This window comes from Muntiacus reevesi, chromosome 18, assembly GCF_963930625.1.
Source record: "Muntiacus reevesi chromosome 18, mMunRee1.1, whole genome shotgun sequence".
NCBI lineage: Eukaryota > Metazoa > Chordata > Mammalia > Artiodactyla > Cervidae > Muntiacus > Muntiacus reevesi.
In genome coordinates, this window is record NC_089266.1 from 30,119,974 (window position 1) to 30,136,391 (window position 16,418).

Consider the following 16,418-nt stretch of genomic DNA (forward strand, 5'->3'; position numbering starts at 1 on the left):
ATGAAAATGTCTTCGCATTCCTTTATTTTAATTTTATGAGACTGCTTAACAACACTAGAATTAAAATATTCCCAACGTTATCTAGAAAATACCGTCATCTGAGAAGCTAACTGACACTGTAATAAGGATGAAATCTGACGATGGAAATCAGTGTGATTTTTTTAAGTATTACAAGGCTTCTGAATGAAATCAGAGCCCAAGGCAAGTGGAGGGAAGCAATAAGCATCAACACGAGAGGATGAGGAAAGTATTTGTGGGCCCAACAGCCCTGACTGAGGGTGGATGCCATGCCCAACACTGTTGAGGCCTGTGGGGGATATGAGAAAGTTCTAAAAGAAAAGCGGGACAGTTGTATGTGTGAGAGGCAGGCAGGGCTAGGACACTAGCCTGAGGAGGAGGCAGGACAAGACTCTTGGCATTTGTCATCACAGAAAGAATCCCCCCATGAAGGTTGTGGCTTCCCCAGCAGTTTAAAACCTACAGATCCCAACTCAGCCCCTGGAGCAAACACACTTCCTACCAACTGTGAAATAACATGGCCATCTAAACGCATTTTAACTTAAAACATTTCTACAACCTTGGTTTATGTTCAGCTTCCATAATAAACTTTTGCCTAATATAAATCATTCTACTTTATTTCCTCCAGGTATTTCTTTGCTACAACTGGATGGTTTTACTCCATCATGAATCTTTGACCACCTTTTTATTCCTTTTTGTGGTGGGGGGGTAGGGGGGACAGGCAGCTCCAACTCAAGGCCAGTCTGTATTTTTTTTAAAAGACTTTTTGATGTAGATTTTTTTTTTTTTTGGGATGATGTAGATCATTTTTAAAGTGTTTATTGACTCTATTACATCTGTTTTATGTTTTGGTTTTTGGGCCCCAAGGCACGTGGGATGTTAGCTCCCTGACCAGGGATTGAACTCGTACCCCCTGTCTTGGAAGGCAAAGTCCTAACCACTGAACTGCCAGGGAAGTCCCCCACTGCATCATCTTTTATACTATCTAGGAACCAGTTGATGTTTATGAGCTTGTGTGGCTATTTTCTGAGTCTCCACAGTTTTGTCCGAAGCCTCTATTTAAAATCTATATAAGTGGAACAGGACACAGCAATTGATATTACAAGGATAAACACAGCTCTTCAATTTTTCAAAAGGAGCCTGAAAACCAGAATGCTTCCCTGGCTTAATCTTATGACCCGGATTTATAACTACTGAATACATACAAGTGATAATTTTAAAAATATTTTGAAAAATAGACCCACAAATAGTCACATAAACCCAATTTGCTTATACTGCTTTTTATTCAAATCGTCATTAAAAACGTGTTCATTGTGAAACCATCATCAATCTCTTGGCTGGGGAACATGGGAGGGTGCAACAGGAAGAGAAGGCTTGTGGTTTACAGGAGGGGCGTGGGGTAGGGTTGCTTGAACCTCCTGTAGGTAAAATCGGAACAGAAAATTAACTTTATTTGAAATGGAATGACCCTTCTCCAAGCAGCTGATAACACATGGTGAAAGCACACTGATTCTAGGTATTCCCGAATGAAAAGGCTTCTGCTTTGTAGACTACCAGTGCATGCGTCCACTTGGCCAAGCTGTTTTCCTGCTGGTAACTTCAATTCCTGTTTTAAAACCGTGCCAATTCCTCTTGGGTGTTCTGGTGAGGAGAATGACTTTCCTTACGTTTTAGCCAAGACTTTTCCACCACAATATCTTATGAGAAAGCCACAAGGCTGGGGCACACACTGCAGGGACCAGGCTGGGGAGGGGGCGGGGTGGGGGGGGAAGGCATTTTAGAGAATTATTTTAACATTTAAAATAATAGGGAGGGGAAGAAGCATTAAAAATAATGTGCTAATTAATTTTTTGATATATTATATTCTATCCACAGGCCAAGTTTATGGAGGACTGAATTAAAGAATTTTTTTTTAAAGGTGGATGTGCTTGTTTAAAATACACAGTTTTGCACAGTGGAGGTTTTAAAATGCAAACGAGTCAAACCAAAGGAAGAACAAGACATCATAATGTAAGCTTGGGGGAATGTGCCTGACGTGGAAAAGAGGAGAGTCTGACAGCTCTGAAGCGCTTTTTAAAAAATAAAGTATTTTAATTGAATTGAATTAATTAGTTTATTCTTTTGGCTGTGACACGTGGCAAGCGGGATCTTAGTTCCCCAACCAGGGATCGAACCTGCACCCTGTGAATTGGAAGAGTCCTAACCCCTGGACTGTCAGGGAAGTCCCTCTAAAACACGTTCCAACCCCAAACCCTGGTCATTTGAGAAAGATACTCTATTGCTCTCGCTTCTGAAAATACCTGAAAAACTTTCACCCGAAAAGGAAAAGACAGACTGGTTCTGGGCCCCAGACCTTGCAGGATACACAGAGTTCCAGGCTCACAGGACCTTCCCAGCTAAGGGTGTGATTTGGGAGGGTTCTTTTTCTTTTTAAATGCCACAATATGACAATCTCAGGAGAAGCGACAATAGCCTGAGCCGGCTGAAAGGTGCTGCACTGACCTGATTGATGGAGTTGGCAGCGCAGGAAGCCAGGCCTGTTCCAACAAACGTAAGCAGGAAGCAGGACCAGTCGAAAGGCGCTGGAGCCAGGGCGAAGCCGGCCGAGGTGGTGCTGACGACCAGGGCTGCAAGACAGAAACAGAGGAGGGGCTGTCACCAGGCAGGGCCGGGGGTCCCGGCCTCGCAGGCCCGCCTCCAGGCAGACCAATCCCCACGGCAACAGCACGGCCTGCAGGCCGGCCTTTCATCAGAAAATTAAGCTCTACAGAACACCGCTCTGATTATAAAACCTCTATTACAGAAAAATGCCATTACACTCAAGAGTAAAAACTAGGACGGGTGTTTCAGATCCAGTCAGTCACTTATTCATTCAACACTCACTCACTGCGGACCTAGTCCACAATCAGTACCGTGCTGGACGTGAGGCCTCGTGCTGCGCAGGTTAGGCTCTATTCTGCCTCGAGGTCCTTGTACTTTTTATTCCCTCTGCCTCTTCCCATGGCCGGATCCTCCTCATCTTCCAGGTCCTGTCCTAGAGATCACGTCTTAGGGAGAACTGCCCCATCGTCTCACGAGCAGGAAGCCCTCGAGGCTGACAGCGCCCTTGCGCTTCCTTTCTGGCGCTTGTCACTCTCTGGCTTCCGCCTGGAATATAAGCTCCATGGAGGCAGGCGCCCTGACTGTCTAGCTTGCTGCCTCTTTCGGGGATCCCACTGCGCCAGGCAAGGAGGAGTATTTACTGGGGGCCGAGGAGGCAGGGTGGTGGCTGTCAGACTGCAGAATGGCAAGTTGAGGAGCCTGCACTCATCTGGTGAGAAGCCATCTATCACTGCCTGTTTAACCGGGAGCAGCGGGCACCCTGACTTACAACACACAAAGGGATCATCTGAGAGGCTCGACTATCAATCCACGGGGAACGAGGGCAGCGCCATGGGGAACCAGACACACAGAAGGGATGACTTTCTCAGTATACCGTCAGCAAAATTTAGAGTTACCAACATAAAAAATAACCTTAGATCTTTCCAAAAATCCAGGTTGACATTCTGCATTCTGCTTTGTAAATAGGTTTAAAAAATCAATTACCATCATGGTGGAAAAGACAGTACTATAATCAGTGAAATGTCAAACTAAAAATACTTTAAGAAGAAAATTCACTTTTTTTGAAATCAAAAAGGGTATGTAGTTGCACAAAACCAAAGGTTTTTCTTTTTATTTGCCCCCAGAGCTTGACTGGGTGATAAGCAATAAACACAGAACATTGAATTTTTGACTAATGGGTCAACTCTTGAGCTGAGAAGAGATAGTAAGTAGTTTGCAAAAAAACTGACAGAGAGAAAAAGACAATGCTTTAGTAAGACTTAACAATGATTAAATCTACAAAATGGAAATACTGCCTCATTTAAAAATATACAAATTGTAAATAGCAACATAGATTAAAAAATGACAGGGGCCATTATCACTAGAGAGGAAGAAATCTGAATTTTGTAACACATTTCCAAAAAAAGATCAAAAGCTAACAAAGAATGTATTTTCACTTCATCAAAGCAATTAAAGAAAGAGAAAGGGAAAGAAAATTGATAAATTGTAAAATGGACCGAAGCAATATTCTCGCACAGCACTGCCATGACGGTAATTAAACTTTTCATTGATTTCCAGGGGATTCATTATATGGAATCATTTTGCAACACCAGGATCTCATTAAAAGTGAATGTAATATAGTCTTTCATTAATAACACTGGAAATTATATTTTATTTGGTAATCTCGTATTCTGTCCCTTCACAAATAAACAGAAAATCAATGTGGCCGATGAAGCTTGACCCGTCCAGTAGAGGCCCAGGAGTGCTGTCCTGTAGTCCCGGGGCGGGGGGGGGCGGCTCCGGAGACCCAAGGAAGAGGGATACCCCCACTCCGATGAACTCGCCCACTGCAACCCCGCTCGTGGATGGGTGTCTACCCCACACAGACTCCGCAGGCACCTGGGGAGATGCGGGGTAAGAAGGCAGCCCGGACACCCAGCACAGCCGCAGCCCTGCCCTCTACTCTGTTTGGAACCGACACCGGCTCTGACATTAAGACTGGCCGCACCGCCTCCTCCCACTGGCCAGCATCACTGACGAGGAGCCGCCAGATATGGTCTCTGTTCTGCCTGCCTCCTCTGGGAGAAGCTCTTATGTTCTTTATAATTAAAAAAAATATTTTTTTAATTTCACACAGTCACAAGCAGACACGCCCTGGCTGGCCCAGAAGAAAGCAAACCTCCGTGAAGTGGGCAGCCTGGGGGCCATGTGGTAGAGAAGCCCAGGCGGCCCCCAGAAGCAGAGCAGTCCAGGGACCTCAGTCCCAGAGACGCACAGAGATGGACTCTGCCAACAACCGTGGGCCCAGAGTGGCCCTGCGCCCCACGTGAGAAGCAAGGCCCCGACCCACACAGTGACTTCAGCCTGGAGGCGCCCTGAGCAGGAACCGACCAGGTCGTGCCTGGACTTCTGACCTTCAGAAACTATGAAATACTAGCTTTGTGCTGTATTAACCTGCAAAGCTTGGGCTCATCTGTTCTGCAGTAAGAGAAAACTAATAATACTGTAAGGAGGGTGGCATTTGAGGAAGACGAGACTTGAGGACACAGAGGACGGGCTGGAGTGGAGAGACGATCTCTCAGGGACCAGGGAGAGGCCTGCAGGGCCCCAGGGAAGGGACAAGGGCCTAATGGTGCAGATGGAGGTAGAGCAAATCAGCTGGAGGCACAGGCCTTCAACAGGGAATAAACCTAAGTGATTATAGCTAGACAAAAGGGGCCAAACAATTCAGGAACTCAGAGAACAAAAGGACCGCAAAAGGTCAAAGGGAACTTGGGGTCAGCTAGCCTAATCTCTGTCCTGATGGAGGGATGGGGAAGCCTCCTGTGGGACGGGTCTCAGTCTCTCTGTCCCTCTGTTCCAGACCAAGTCAAGACACACCCAGCTCTGGGTGTAACTCCTATCTCTGGAGCAACACTGCACAACCTTCAGGCATGCAAAGGCCACCACCCCCAGCCCCTGTCTCTCCAGGCACAGCATCCACAGGGACCAGCCGCATGGGACCTCCACGCTCCTGTCCACACCGAGTGACACCTTTCAGAGACGCACTAGTTTCTACCATAACAAGAGCACTCAGGCCAGTGCCTGGCAAATCCTCGGGGCCTAAAAAGTGGTGCTCTTGGTAACTGGTAAAATGTGGTTCGAGATGATCTATTTTTCCAGCCACCATGCTTAGACTTAGTGTTTCAAAGCAGTGCCTTAAGGAACTTCAACAAGCAATAAAACACTTTACACAAGCTCCACGTGCCCCAGTTTTATAACATCCAGGGGAGGGACCACAGCTCAGTCCTTAATAACTGTGGACTAACTATGACAAAAACAAAACATACATTTGGGAAGCACTCTGCAATGCCAAAGTGCTTTTACATTTATTTAAACCCCGGAAACACTGCACTTCAAAGCAGGGTGTGGATACTTCAGGGTTATGGGAAGAAAACATGAGAACTTTCATTTATAGTTCACTTTTTAACTCTTTCTTCTAAAACACATATTTTGCACATCATAAAATGAATATAATACATTGGGGTGAGAGCACATGAATTTTATTTACAAGTAACTATACATTTTTGTTACATATGGCATTTATATACAATAGCATAAATACTTTATAAATCTATGCACATGCACTTAAAATTTTTTTACTGATAAAATACTCGACTAACAAACTTTGGAGAGGCCTGCTCTAAAATAAGCAGCAAGGCAAGCACTGGTGGGTAGCATGTCCGATTTTACATGTGGAGATCCAGGAGCCAGCCAAGGGTGGTGAACTCAACCCTCGGCTTGACCAAGGGTCACGTGAGTTACACATGATATATGGCTCTCTGCTATACTGGTTATGCTGTAACAAGTCCTGCAAAGAAAGACATGTTCAGAATAAAATTCCACTGAAGGAAGGGAAGACCAGCTGTGCTCAGCTGGTCAGTCGTGTCCAACACTTTGTGACCCTATGGACTGTAGCCCGCCAGGCTCCTCTGTCCATGGGATTCTCCAGGCAATACTGGAGTGGGTTGCTATTCTCTTCTCCAGGAGATCTTCCCGAGCCAGGGATCGAACCTGCTTCTCCTGCACTGGCAGGCGGGTTCTTTACCACCGAGCCACCTGAGCAAACACACATACACACCACCCGGCTGACCACATCACCACCAGCAGGCCAGCTGTGCTTTGAGGACATCCTTGCACATGAGTCATGATGCTCCTGCAGCAGAGATCCTAAGGGGAATGGCCACAAGTCCCCAAGCAGGGAGCCCACACTGAGGGGAGAAGTTCCCCTCGCCCCACCCACTGGGCACATGGCCCTGCTTCTGCACCTAGGGGGCTCTGTCCCTGCAGCCGGCGGCTCTGCGGGTCCTGGCGCCCCAGCCCTAGCTCACGGTCTGCTTCCAGAGCAGCAAGCAACCGCTGAAAGGTTTTCCCTTTTCCAGTACGCAAGAGGGTTTCTTGAAGCAGTGGCTTAATCAAGAATGATTTTTCTTTTTTTTTTTTTGATAAAGGCTCATCAATACTTTGAGAACTGCTGGTCTCTGAGCACAAGCATAATGAAGGTGCTCATGCACCTTCTGAGATCATCCATTAAAAAGAACTTTATCTCTTTTCTGATATCATCCATTAAAAATAACTATAAAGATGATATTAAAAAACTGGTCATCTACATTCTGCTTCATCTCTCTCTTTCACTGCCTCGCTATTTTTCAGCTCTGGCCCCAAAAAGAATTAGAGTGAAAAACAAAACTCCAATAAATCAATTCAGATAATTATCAACTCTGATAAAAGATTTGCTTGAAAGATGGAAACCGCTGACTAAATGAGAGCTTGAGATTCTCTATAGATTTCAAATTATCCTTGTGATCTATTATATCTCATTATCCTTGAGAGCAGGGACTATGCAATATTATAACCCAAATCCTACAGACCTGAGGTGTATTCTCTTCAAATCTCTTTTATGTACAAAGCAGCCAGAGAACAGACAGTTAATGAATTTGTGTGTGGCTTTGTTCACCGATGGCTCCAAGCAATGGAATGTTTTCGTTAACGGATCTCAAAGTTCAAAACTATACAACTTAATTAAAAGGCGGGAGTTAGGTCTTTTCTGATTTTCAAACGAACATGTATTTTTTACTTGATAGCTGTACTTATGACTTCTTCCTCTCTTTTCATTTCTGTTAACACCATAAGCTTCAAATGACTCAATTTCTAATTCAAGTGAGTCTCGTAGGCTTCACGGCTTGGCTGAGTTCCGTGAACCTTCTGACAATTCTGTTACCCACAGACGTATGGAGGAAGGTGGTAATTCTTATGCTTATTGTTCCGTTCAGATGAAAAGTCAATTGATGAGAGACAGGGTATTTTTTCCTCAGCTACATTAAACACAATCAATCAGAGAGTAACTGACTACAAACCGTGACCACGTCGGGTTAAAAGATAAAGACTTCTAATGGAGATTTTTAATAACACAGCTGCAAAACTAGGAACTTGCAGGGCCTTCCAGTTTTCCTCTTTATTTTTTTCATACTCAGTGACCAGAGGTGGTCTTAAAACTCCAGGACCACACTGAAACCCCTAACTTCAAATTTACCAAGCATCACTATTAGCAAAATGAAGCACTAAGTTCAGTCCCCAGGAAATTTGCCAGGGAGCACTTGGTTCGCATCCACGGCATTCAGAAGAAGGAAATGAAATAGCTATCGGGTCTATATAAAAAAACACAACCAGAAAAGCTGTTTGCATCCAAGTTAATTAGGCAACACTGAGTGAGAACCTAAGATTGTTCTTTCAATCACAGTTTTTCCTTGAACCATCGAAGCTTTTCTACTTTGTCATCCTATTTTTAGTTTCCCTTTTCAACAAAAAACATTTCTTCTCAGTGTATTCAATAACCAACACTTCATGATCTTTGTAATTAACTAAAAAAAGTTTCCATAAAACTGATGCTTATTAAACTTTTAAAAAGTAAAAACAGTCCTTTTGAAAAATCAGTTTGGCAAGAAGAAAGAGGTAGTGGAGCAGTTTTTACTAAAATAATGAAGATTTTTCTCAGTTTCATATCAATGACAACAGGTGAAGGTGACGTGAAAAGCAGACAGAAATATGAAACACAGTGGCCCAAGGTCACCTGTCACAGGTACAATACTTTACAGCTGCCACTAAATATTCATTGGAAGGACTGATGCTGAAGCCGAAGCTCCAATACGTTGGCCACCTGAAGCGAAGAGCTGACTCACTGGAAAAGACCCTGATGCTGGGAAAGATTGAGGGCAGGAGGAGAAGGGGGAGACAAGAGGATGAGATGGTTGGATGGCATCACCAACTCAGTGGACATGAATTTGCGCTAACTCTGGGAGATGGTGGAGGACAGAGGACCCCGGCATGCCATGGTCCACGGGGTTGCAGAGAGTTGGATATAACTTAGCAACTGAACAACAACAAAGTATTCAATTATTACATCACAGGAAAATGATTATATGTACTTAAAAAGCTAAGTTGTTTTAAATTCTACAAATTTTCGCAAGAGAGTTCATTACAGCTTTTTCCCCCATAAGCTTCTATTTTTTGAGCATCTGTTATGTGCAGGGCAGGAGTGAGGCCCTGGGAATGAAACAAGCCAAGGAGATGGACGTGGTCCCTGCCTCGTGGTACCCACAGGCTGGTGGAGATTCAGACAAGCCAACAGGCACAACAACACGGTGCAAAAACACGTCAGAGGGTGAACTCACAGACGCTGGGACAGATAAGGCTCCCGACATAGACACCTGCTCAGACCGAGGTCAAAGGTGAAGATGAAGGATGCGGAGGAGCTGGCCTGGGAGTGGGGAGGAGGGTTAGGTGTGAGTACTAGAGGCAGAAGAAACAGTGACACAGGGCCACGGGGTGAGGGAGCACCAGATGGCCTGCCCACCTCCTCTGAAGAGAGCACCACCCATGTGAACACAGATTAAAAAAACATGCCTTGTGTTTTAACAAAACACTGCTATGTTAGCACTCCTCTTTTCATTCTTAACCTCCAAATTTACCACCCCCTGCTTAAGATATAAAAAAAAATAATGCTACTGTGCGAAAACTTCTTAGCACTTAAAGAGATAACCTGGCAGCATTCTTTTAAATTCACTTCTGTAAGTTTCTTACTCCTTAACCTTAATAAGTGAGAATCTGCTACCATATTTCACTTTGAACTAGAAACTAAGCCCTAGAGGACACCCCAGAATGATAATCAGGCACCTGCAGGGCTGGGAAGCCATCGTCCGGTCCCCTCCAGAGATGCAGCTAACACAGCTGCCAGGGAGAGGGGAGGCCTGCACGCGTGCAGAACCTAAGAGAACTCCCCGTCCACAGTGATGCGGCTGGCCGCTGACAGGAGCTGGGGCAGGGAGAAGAGACAGGCAGAGACGAGAAAAGGCATGACCTGTGAGAACCCAGATAAACCAAGAGTTCCCACGTGATGAAAACCAAATCTCTATTTTTCTTTGAAATGGGGAGCAAGGTGGTTTGCCGAAAATGAAGCCGAGGTGGTGGAGAGGGTGTTGAGTGAGTTCTCTGGATAACTGTTTCTCAGAGTAGATTCTGGGGACCATGTCAACCAGGGCCCTTCGCTAAAATACAGATTCCTAGGCCCCCGTCCCAGACCTAGTGTGAAACAGTTTATGGAGACGAGGCACAGGAATCTGCATTTTAACAAGCACTCCAAGAAGCTCGGATCACACATGGCGATTCAGAACCACTAAAAGGAGTGGAGTTCTCCAGGCTGATAATGGAATCTGGGGCAAAGAAGACGCCTTAAGAGGATGCCAGGCCCTCAGTGACTTCTAAGTGTAACAAAGGAGGGAAAGAGGGGCCGCCTGGCTCGCATCTCTGTTCTGGTGAAGTTTCGCCATCAACCTGAACTACTCAGTGTAGTCTTGGGCCAGTTGGTCTTCCTCCATGGCACAGTCCAGTGCGGACAATTCCCCAGCACACAGGAGGAGTCTCAAACATGTACCTGGTGATCAAGACGGCAGGGGAAGACTGCCGACAGACAGGCGCACACCCACAACCACCCCTGGGAAAGTATATGTCGAGACGGCAAAGCAGCTTTATTTAAACACGCGGCACGGGAAGCGCAGTGTGTGGTGTGGTCCCACAGCAGATCTAGAGGTGCGGTTCTCCTGTCTTTGGAAAACTGGGGGTGGAAAGCCGGGCAGCCCACATCCTCTTCCTGGGAGGGGATGTGCTGCATAAAAAGACGGCCTGGTGGGCGCTGTGAGGACATAGGGAAGCTGGCTACAGACAGCTTTGACCAGGCTGAACTTAGATGCTCTGGTTTTTTATAAATGACAGAGGTATTTTTTACCCCATCCCTTTTAGCTGGAAAGGCCAGGCTTGCTGTACAGTCCTGGGCAGTGAAATGTAAGGAGATACTCCTATCAGAACCTTCCCCTCCCAAGTAAAAAGCCTGCCCTGTCTTGCTCGATCTTAATTCCTGGCACAGGGATTGAACTCTCACCCTTGGCAGTGAAAGCACAGAATCCTAGCCATTGGACCACCAGCGAATTCCCTAAAAAGGCCAAGTCTTGTTAAGGAGGTTTCTGCCTTTCCACATCATCCCCTTTCTTCATTCTTTCTGCCTGGAATACATGATTACAGGGGAGTAGCAGCCACCTTGTGGTCCCGAGGACAAAAAATAATGATAACAGAGCAAAGAGCAGGGGCCAACCATGTTAACAAAATCCCTGGGCACTAGCTCTCAACTCCTAATCTCAGACTCCTTGATACAAGAGAGTTTATACAAGATAAACCCTTCATCAACTTAAGTCACTGTTCTTCAAGTTTTCAATTAGATGCAGCTGAGCCCATTCTCAACTCATAGCTTTTTCTCCTTCTCTTCATAAAAGTTGTCAATGCATTTTTGAGAATGATTATCATCCTCATGAAATTTAGCTCTACATTCCTCTAGCATCCACCACCCATCTTATACTTAAAATCAATCCAATTAATCTTGGCCTCTTTCTCTGGTAGCTCAGCTGGGAAAGAATCAATCTCAAACTGCATTTAAAGCAATGACATCATCAGAAAACAGAATAGCCCAGATAAAAATAGTTTTCATCTAACTTGGAACACTGGCTGAAGCATCTACATGGCCCACTCCCACCAGAAACCAACTGAAATGATGGAATAAAAATGAAAATTAGAGAAAAACCCTACATCAGCAATAAATTAGGTAAAGAGTGGATACTAAAACCCTCAAGAAATGTTTGTTAAATACAGTGCAGATGAGATGAAACTGAAGACAGATGCTGAGGGATGACTTGTGCCTTTCACTATTTGAATAGCAGAAAATGACCAAGTGGTGAGAAAATGGATGTGTGTGTGTGTGCTGAGTTGCTTCAGCTGTGTCCGACTCTTTGCGACCCTATGGACTGTAGGCCAGCGGGCTTCTCTGTCCATGGGATTCTCCAGGCAAGGACACTGGAGTGGGGTGCCGTGTCTTTTGCCAGGGGATCTTCCCGACCCAGGGATTGAACCTGAGTCTCTTATGCCTCCTGCATTGATAGGTGGGTCCTTTACCACTAACGCTGCCTGGGAGGGGAATAAAGGCTATCTGAGGGGATGCTGTCTTTCTGGCTGCTGTGGACGGTGAGGAGTGAGGAGCAGAGGCCAGGATGAACCGTGGTGACCGGGACCCACTTTATCCAACAGCAGGACTGTGCTGGGGCCAGAACAGAGAGGATGCAGAGCCTTCCTTGATGTCGTTCTCACCGAGACGACGTGGAGATGACCTGGAGGACCTGAACCCGATGGGCAGGCCCCCACCCACACGGCCCCACACAGCGGGTATGCCTGGCAGGGGCACTGGAGAAAACGCTGAGCACAGACACCCTGTGTGCTGAGAGTGGAGGCAGGCCATGAGAGAAACCAGACTTGGGAAGCAGGGCGCTGGCACAGTGGTTTCAAAACCACACTGGAAAAACCGCTTTAGAGCAGAAGTTCCCTTGCTGGAGGCTCCCCCTGCATCTCCTTCAGGCCACAGGAATGTTTTACCAGTAACAGACTGACAGTCTCCGTCCTCAAGCTGAAAACACAAAAGAGGCACCCAGGGATACCACGTCACACAGGGAGGGGTGTTCCCGTGTGCTTTTGTATCTTCACAAAACACCATTGATTAAAAGGAAAGGCCACCAAAAACAGTGGCACAAAAAGATATTCACAGAATTAGGATTTTTTTTTTAACTGTAGAAAACATTTACATTATGATCTTATTTTCGTTTAAAAAGCAAAAGTATTTGAATGGCATATATAGAAAAACATTCTGTGTGTGCGTGTTAGTCATTCAGTTGTATCCGACTCTTTGCGAAACCCATGGACTGTAGCCCGCCAGGTTCCTCTGTCCATGGGATTGATTCTCCATGTAAGAATACTGGAGTGGGTAGCCATTCCCTTCTCCAGGAGACCTTTCCAACCCAGGGGTCGAACCCAGGTCTCCTGAGCCACCAGGGAAGCCCCAGAAAAACATTCTAGAATACATCAAAATCATCAAAACAGGTATCACTTGCATGATTATATTTAGAATTATAAGGAGAGTCCCATCCTTCCCATTTTGGCTTCTCTGTATTTTCTATTTGTTCTAAAAGTAAAGCTCAGTAATGAAAATACTGCCTTAATATTTATCAAGCATACAAATATTAAGGTAATTATTTAAAAATATGTATTAAAATTTAAGAAACTATAATACAATAATTTTAGGAAAATATGAAAAATCCTTTATGCGGTATCTGAGAGCTGATAATTACAGTACATTGACCTTTAAAAACTATAAGCAACCTAAAATAAAACTGCATCCTCTATTCTTGGGGTTTTTATTTTTTTTCCTTTTAATAAAAAGCAGCATTCTAGGTTCTGGAGAAAGAAGTCCAAAAACTGACAGGCTACAGTTCACATCAGTTCTGTCAACAGCCTAATCTATTGGCTTCAATAAACAAACTATTTTAATGTTCTGGTTTCAGAAAAAAACGTGCTGCAGCTTTTCAGCACAGACATTATTCAGGAAAAAATTTCTGCTTTTTATTGACCCATATTAAGTGTTAACTTGGTTGAGTCACCAAAGTGTCTTATGATCCTAATCCAAATAAAATTTCTTCACCCCAGTGTGGTCCTTGCAACAAACTCCAAAAACATATTGTAAATAGCTCAGCTGGCAAGAGAAACTCAAGGGAGACACACTATAACTTCTTTATAAACTCAGTCTTACTTCCTTTCATAGGAAAAAAACAAATCTTTAAACGGCATTAGCTCCTGCAGACTTTGGCCCAGATCCTGGTATAAATGCAAAAGCCCCATCCTGCTGCTACTCTGCTGTCCTACAAATGAATGGGACACACGGTCACCACGTGGCTCTTCCTTAGTCTACAGCTTATTATCCTCGGTGCGTTACAGCGAGGCAAAGGAAGAAAGACAGGTTCTAGCAAAGTGATCGCTGCCTCCCAGGTATTTCTGCCTTGGCTATCATGAGCTATAAATGAACTGCCCAAGATGTAAAGAGTCCAAAAGAAACCAATTGATAAACATCAGGGATTTTCTTTAAAAAAAAAAAATCCTGCTGACTCCAAGACATGTATGAATTCAAGTCATAAAATAAACAGGGCGGTAAGAGGTCAAATAAGAGAGTTGGGGTCACTCGAAGGGTGTTGCCTCTTTAAATGGAATAAGCAGAAGGAAATGACTTGAATTCAATTAGCTCATCCAGAAACTGGGGCAGGGAATATATAAAATGATACGAGAGACGTTTACTGCCGGGACTTTTCCATCTGTGGCTGCAGGAGAGGCTGCTCCCCGACCCACGTGTGTGTCTCACCCCTGCACACCTCTCCTGTGTGGTCCAGACCCCACCCCCGCTCACCCCCCGACCCCCCGCAGCTGCCCCATGCCAATCCTGGCCAGGGTTGCTCAGGCTCTCACGGGAAGGAGGCGGCGAGCCCCCCACGCCCGCCAGACCACGGGGGTCTGGGCCGGCCCTCTGCCAGCACGGCGCCTCCTTCGCTTTCCCGAAGGGTGGCCCAGGACCACCTGCATGCGATCATCTGCACCTGTGCCAAGGTGCAGAGCTCTGGGTCCCGTCCCCGGGCTCCGGGATCTGATCCCTGGGGATGGTGTCCAGGAAGCACCATGGGAACACACCCATGTGCCATGCGTGCTTCTCAGCAGACTGATGAGTCAACACACACCCTACATGCAGCACAACTACCGCTAAAAGAGCAATTTAGTCATGGCTGGAGATTTCAGACCATGTTCGAAGGATGAAGCCCTGGTTGGATTCACAACACTCTAAAGGTACAGAACAGAAAAAGCAATATAACAGCTGACAAGAAAGGAAGGAAGATGCTCCCCGCTAGCCCCCCAAATTGATCCTAAACCAACTGGCACCCTTTCCCATACACCCTTAAAGAACTAAGCATTATGAAAACAAACTTTAAGATGTCATTTTAAATTAAATATTTAAAAATACCTCATTTGAGACTCTAAGAAGAAGAAACACAGATAATTAGTTCCTGATTTAGCAGCCTGTCAATGCTGACTTCCTAACTGCCAGATAAAGCAACTCCACAGTCAGGCTTCTTAGGAGACCTCTAGCATCTAAGTGTTGATCACTTCCTTTATGGGCCCTTTGCGTGATGAAGCCCTCTCCTGTTTCCCTTCCTCTGACCACATATTCCCTTGCAGGCCCCATTACACACTCTGCCCAGTCCTTAAAAGCAGACTGGCCCCAAAGTCTTGTCCTTGGCTTTCTGCTCTGGCCACTTGACACCTGACCTGCCCACCGCCATGGCTTCAGGTCAACCCTGTGCTGAAGACCCCAGGCTCTTCCCGCCTGGGGGTCCCATCCTTCACAGTTAGCACTCCCTGGGCAACTCCAATTCCGTGTGTCCAGTGCTGCGCTCCCCTCACACCTGGTTCTTCTCCCTTCAGTATTGCCATTCTTAAGTCTCAACACAACCATCCATCCAGTCTTCCAAGCAGAGGGCTGGAAGTTCTCCAAGGGCAGAGCAGCAAACTCAAGGGCCTGCAAGTTACATTACCCGGGTGATGAATTTATTTTTTATTTAAGAAATGAGTGTATAGGTTTTAACATGGTCGATTCTATGCAGTTTTCAGATGTTGTTCCATTTAACACTCAGTACAGCCCTAGGAAGTAAGTTATCATTACTAATCCCACTTTACAGATGGGTAAACTGAGGCACAGATGTATGGAACTTGCTCAAGGTCACTGAACTAGTAAGAGCAATGACTTGAGAGCAGGGACTCTGGCCCAGAGGTCACTACACTCACTTTCCAGGCCATGACTTTTCTGAGGCAATGACTCAAGTCTGCCGAGGTAGTGTGCCATGAGCACAGAACCAACAGCTATGGCTGTGTTCCAATAAAACTTTTTTTACAAAAAGAGGCAAGCCTCGATCAACAGTGCTATCACCAGTTTCTCAATCACCCCTACACCTTAGAGTGAAATACCTTTGACATGGTCCCCAAACCTTAAAAGAATATAGTAAAAATGCAGAAGTGCCTGAAAAAAACACAAGTGAAGGCTTCTATAACCTCAGGGTGGTGAAAATATTTCTAAGCATTAAAAAAACTAGTAAGGCTTAATATATGAAAGTTAAAAATTCCAATGGGGCAAAATAAAACAGAACAAAGCATCACCAAGTAAACATCATAAACAGGAAACGCAAAATGTAATAGAAATATTTTCATGCATGTGATGGATGAAATGCTGATGTTCTTTATTGACTGCCAAGAGCAGGCCAGAGCAGGACTAAGGAAAACCCTTGAAAGGATATGACTGGATATGGGGGCAGACTGGT

General features: G+C 45.3%; 1 protein-coding gene across 1 annotated transcript in view; it reads right to left on the reverse strand.

Moving 5' to 3' along the window:
- Window positions 1–16,418, reverse strand: part of COX10 (cytochrome c oxidase assembly factor heme A:farnesyltransferase COX10) — a 108,527-nt gene that overhangs the window by 82,791 nt on the left and 9,318 nt on the right. The window contains exon 4 of the mRNA XM_065910183.1: window positions 2,521–2,645. Within this exon, the coding sequence (XP_065766255.1) occupies window positions 2,521–2,645 (125 nt within the window). The remainder of the gene's footprint in view (window positions 1–2,520; window positions 2,646–16,418) is intronic.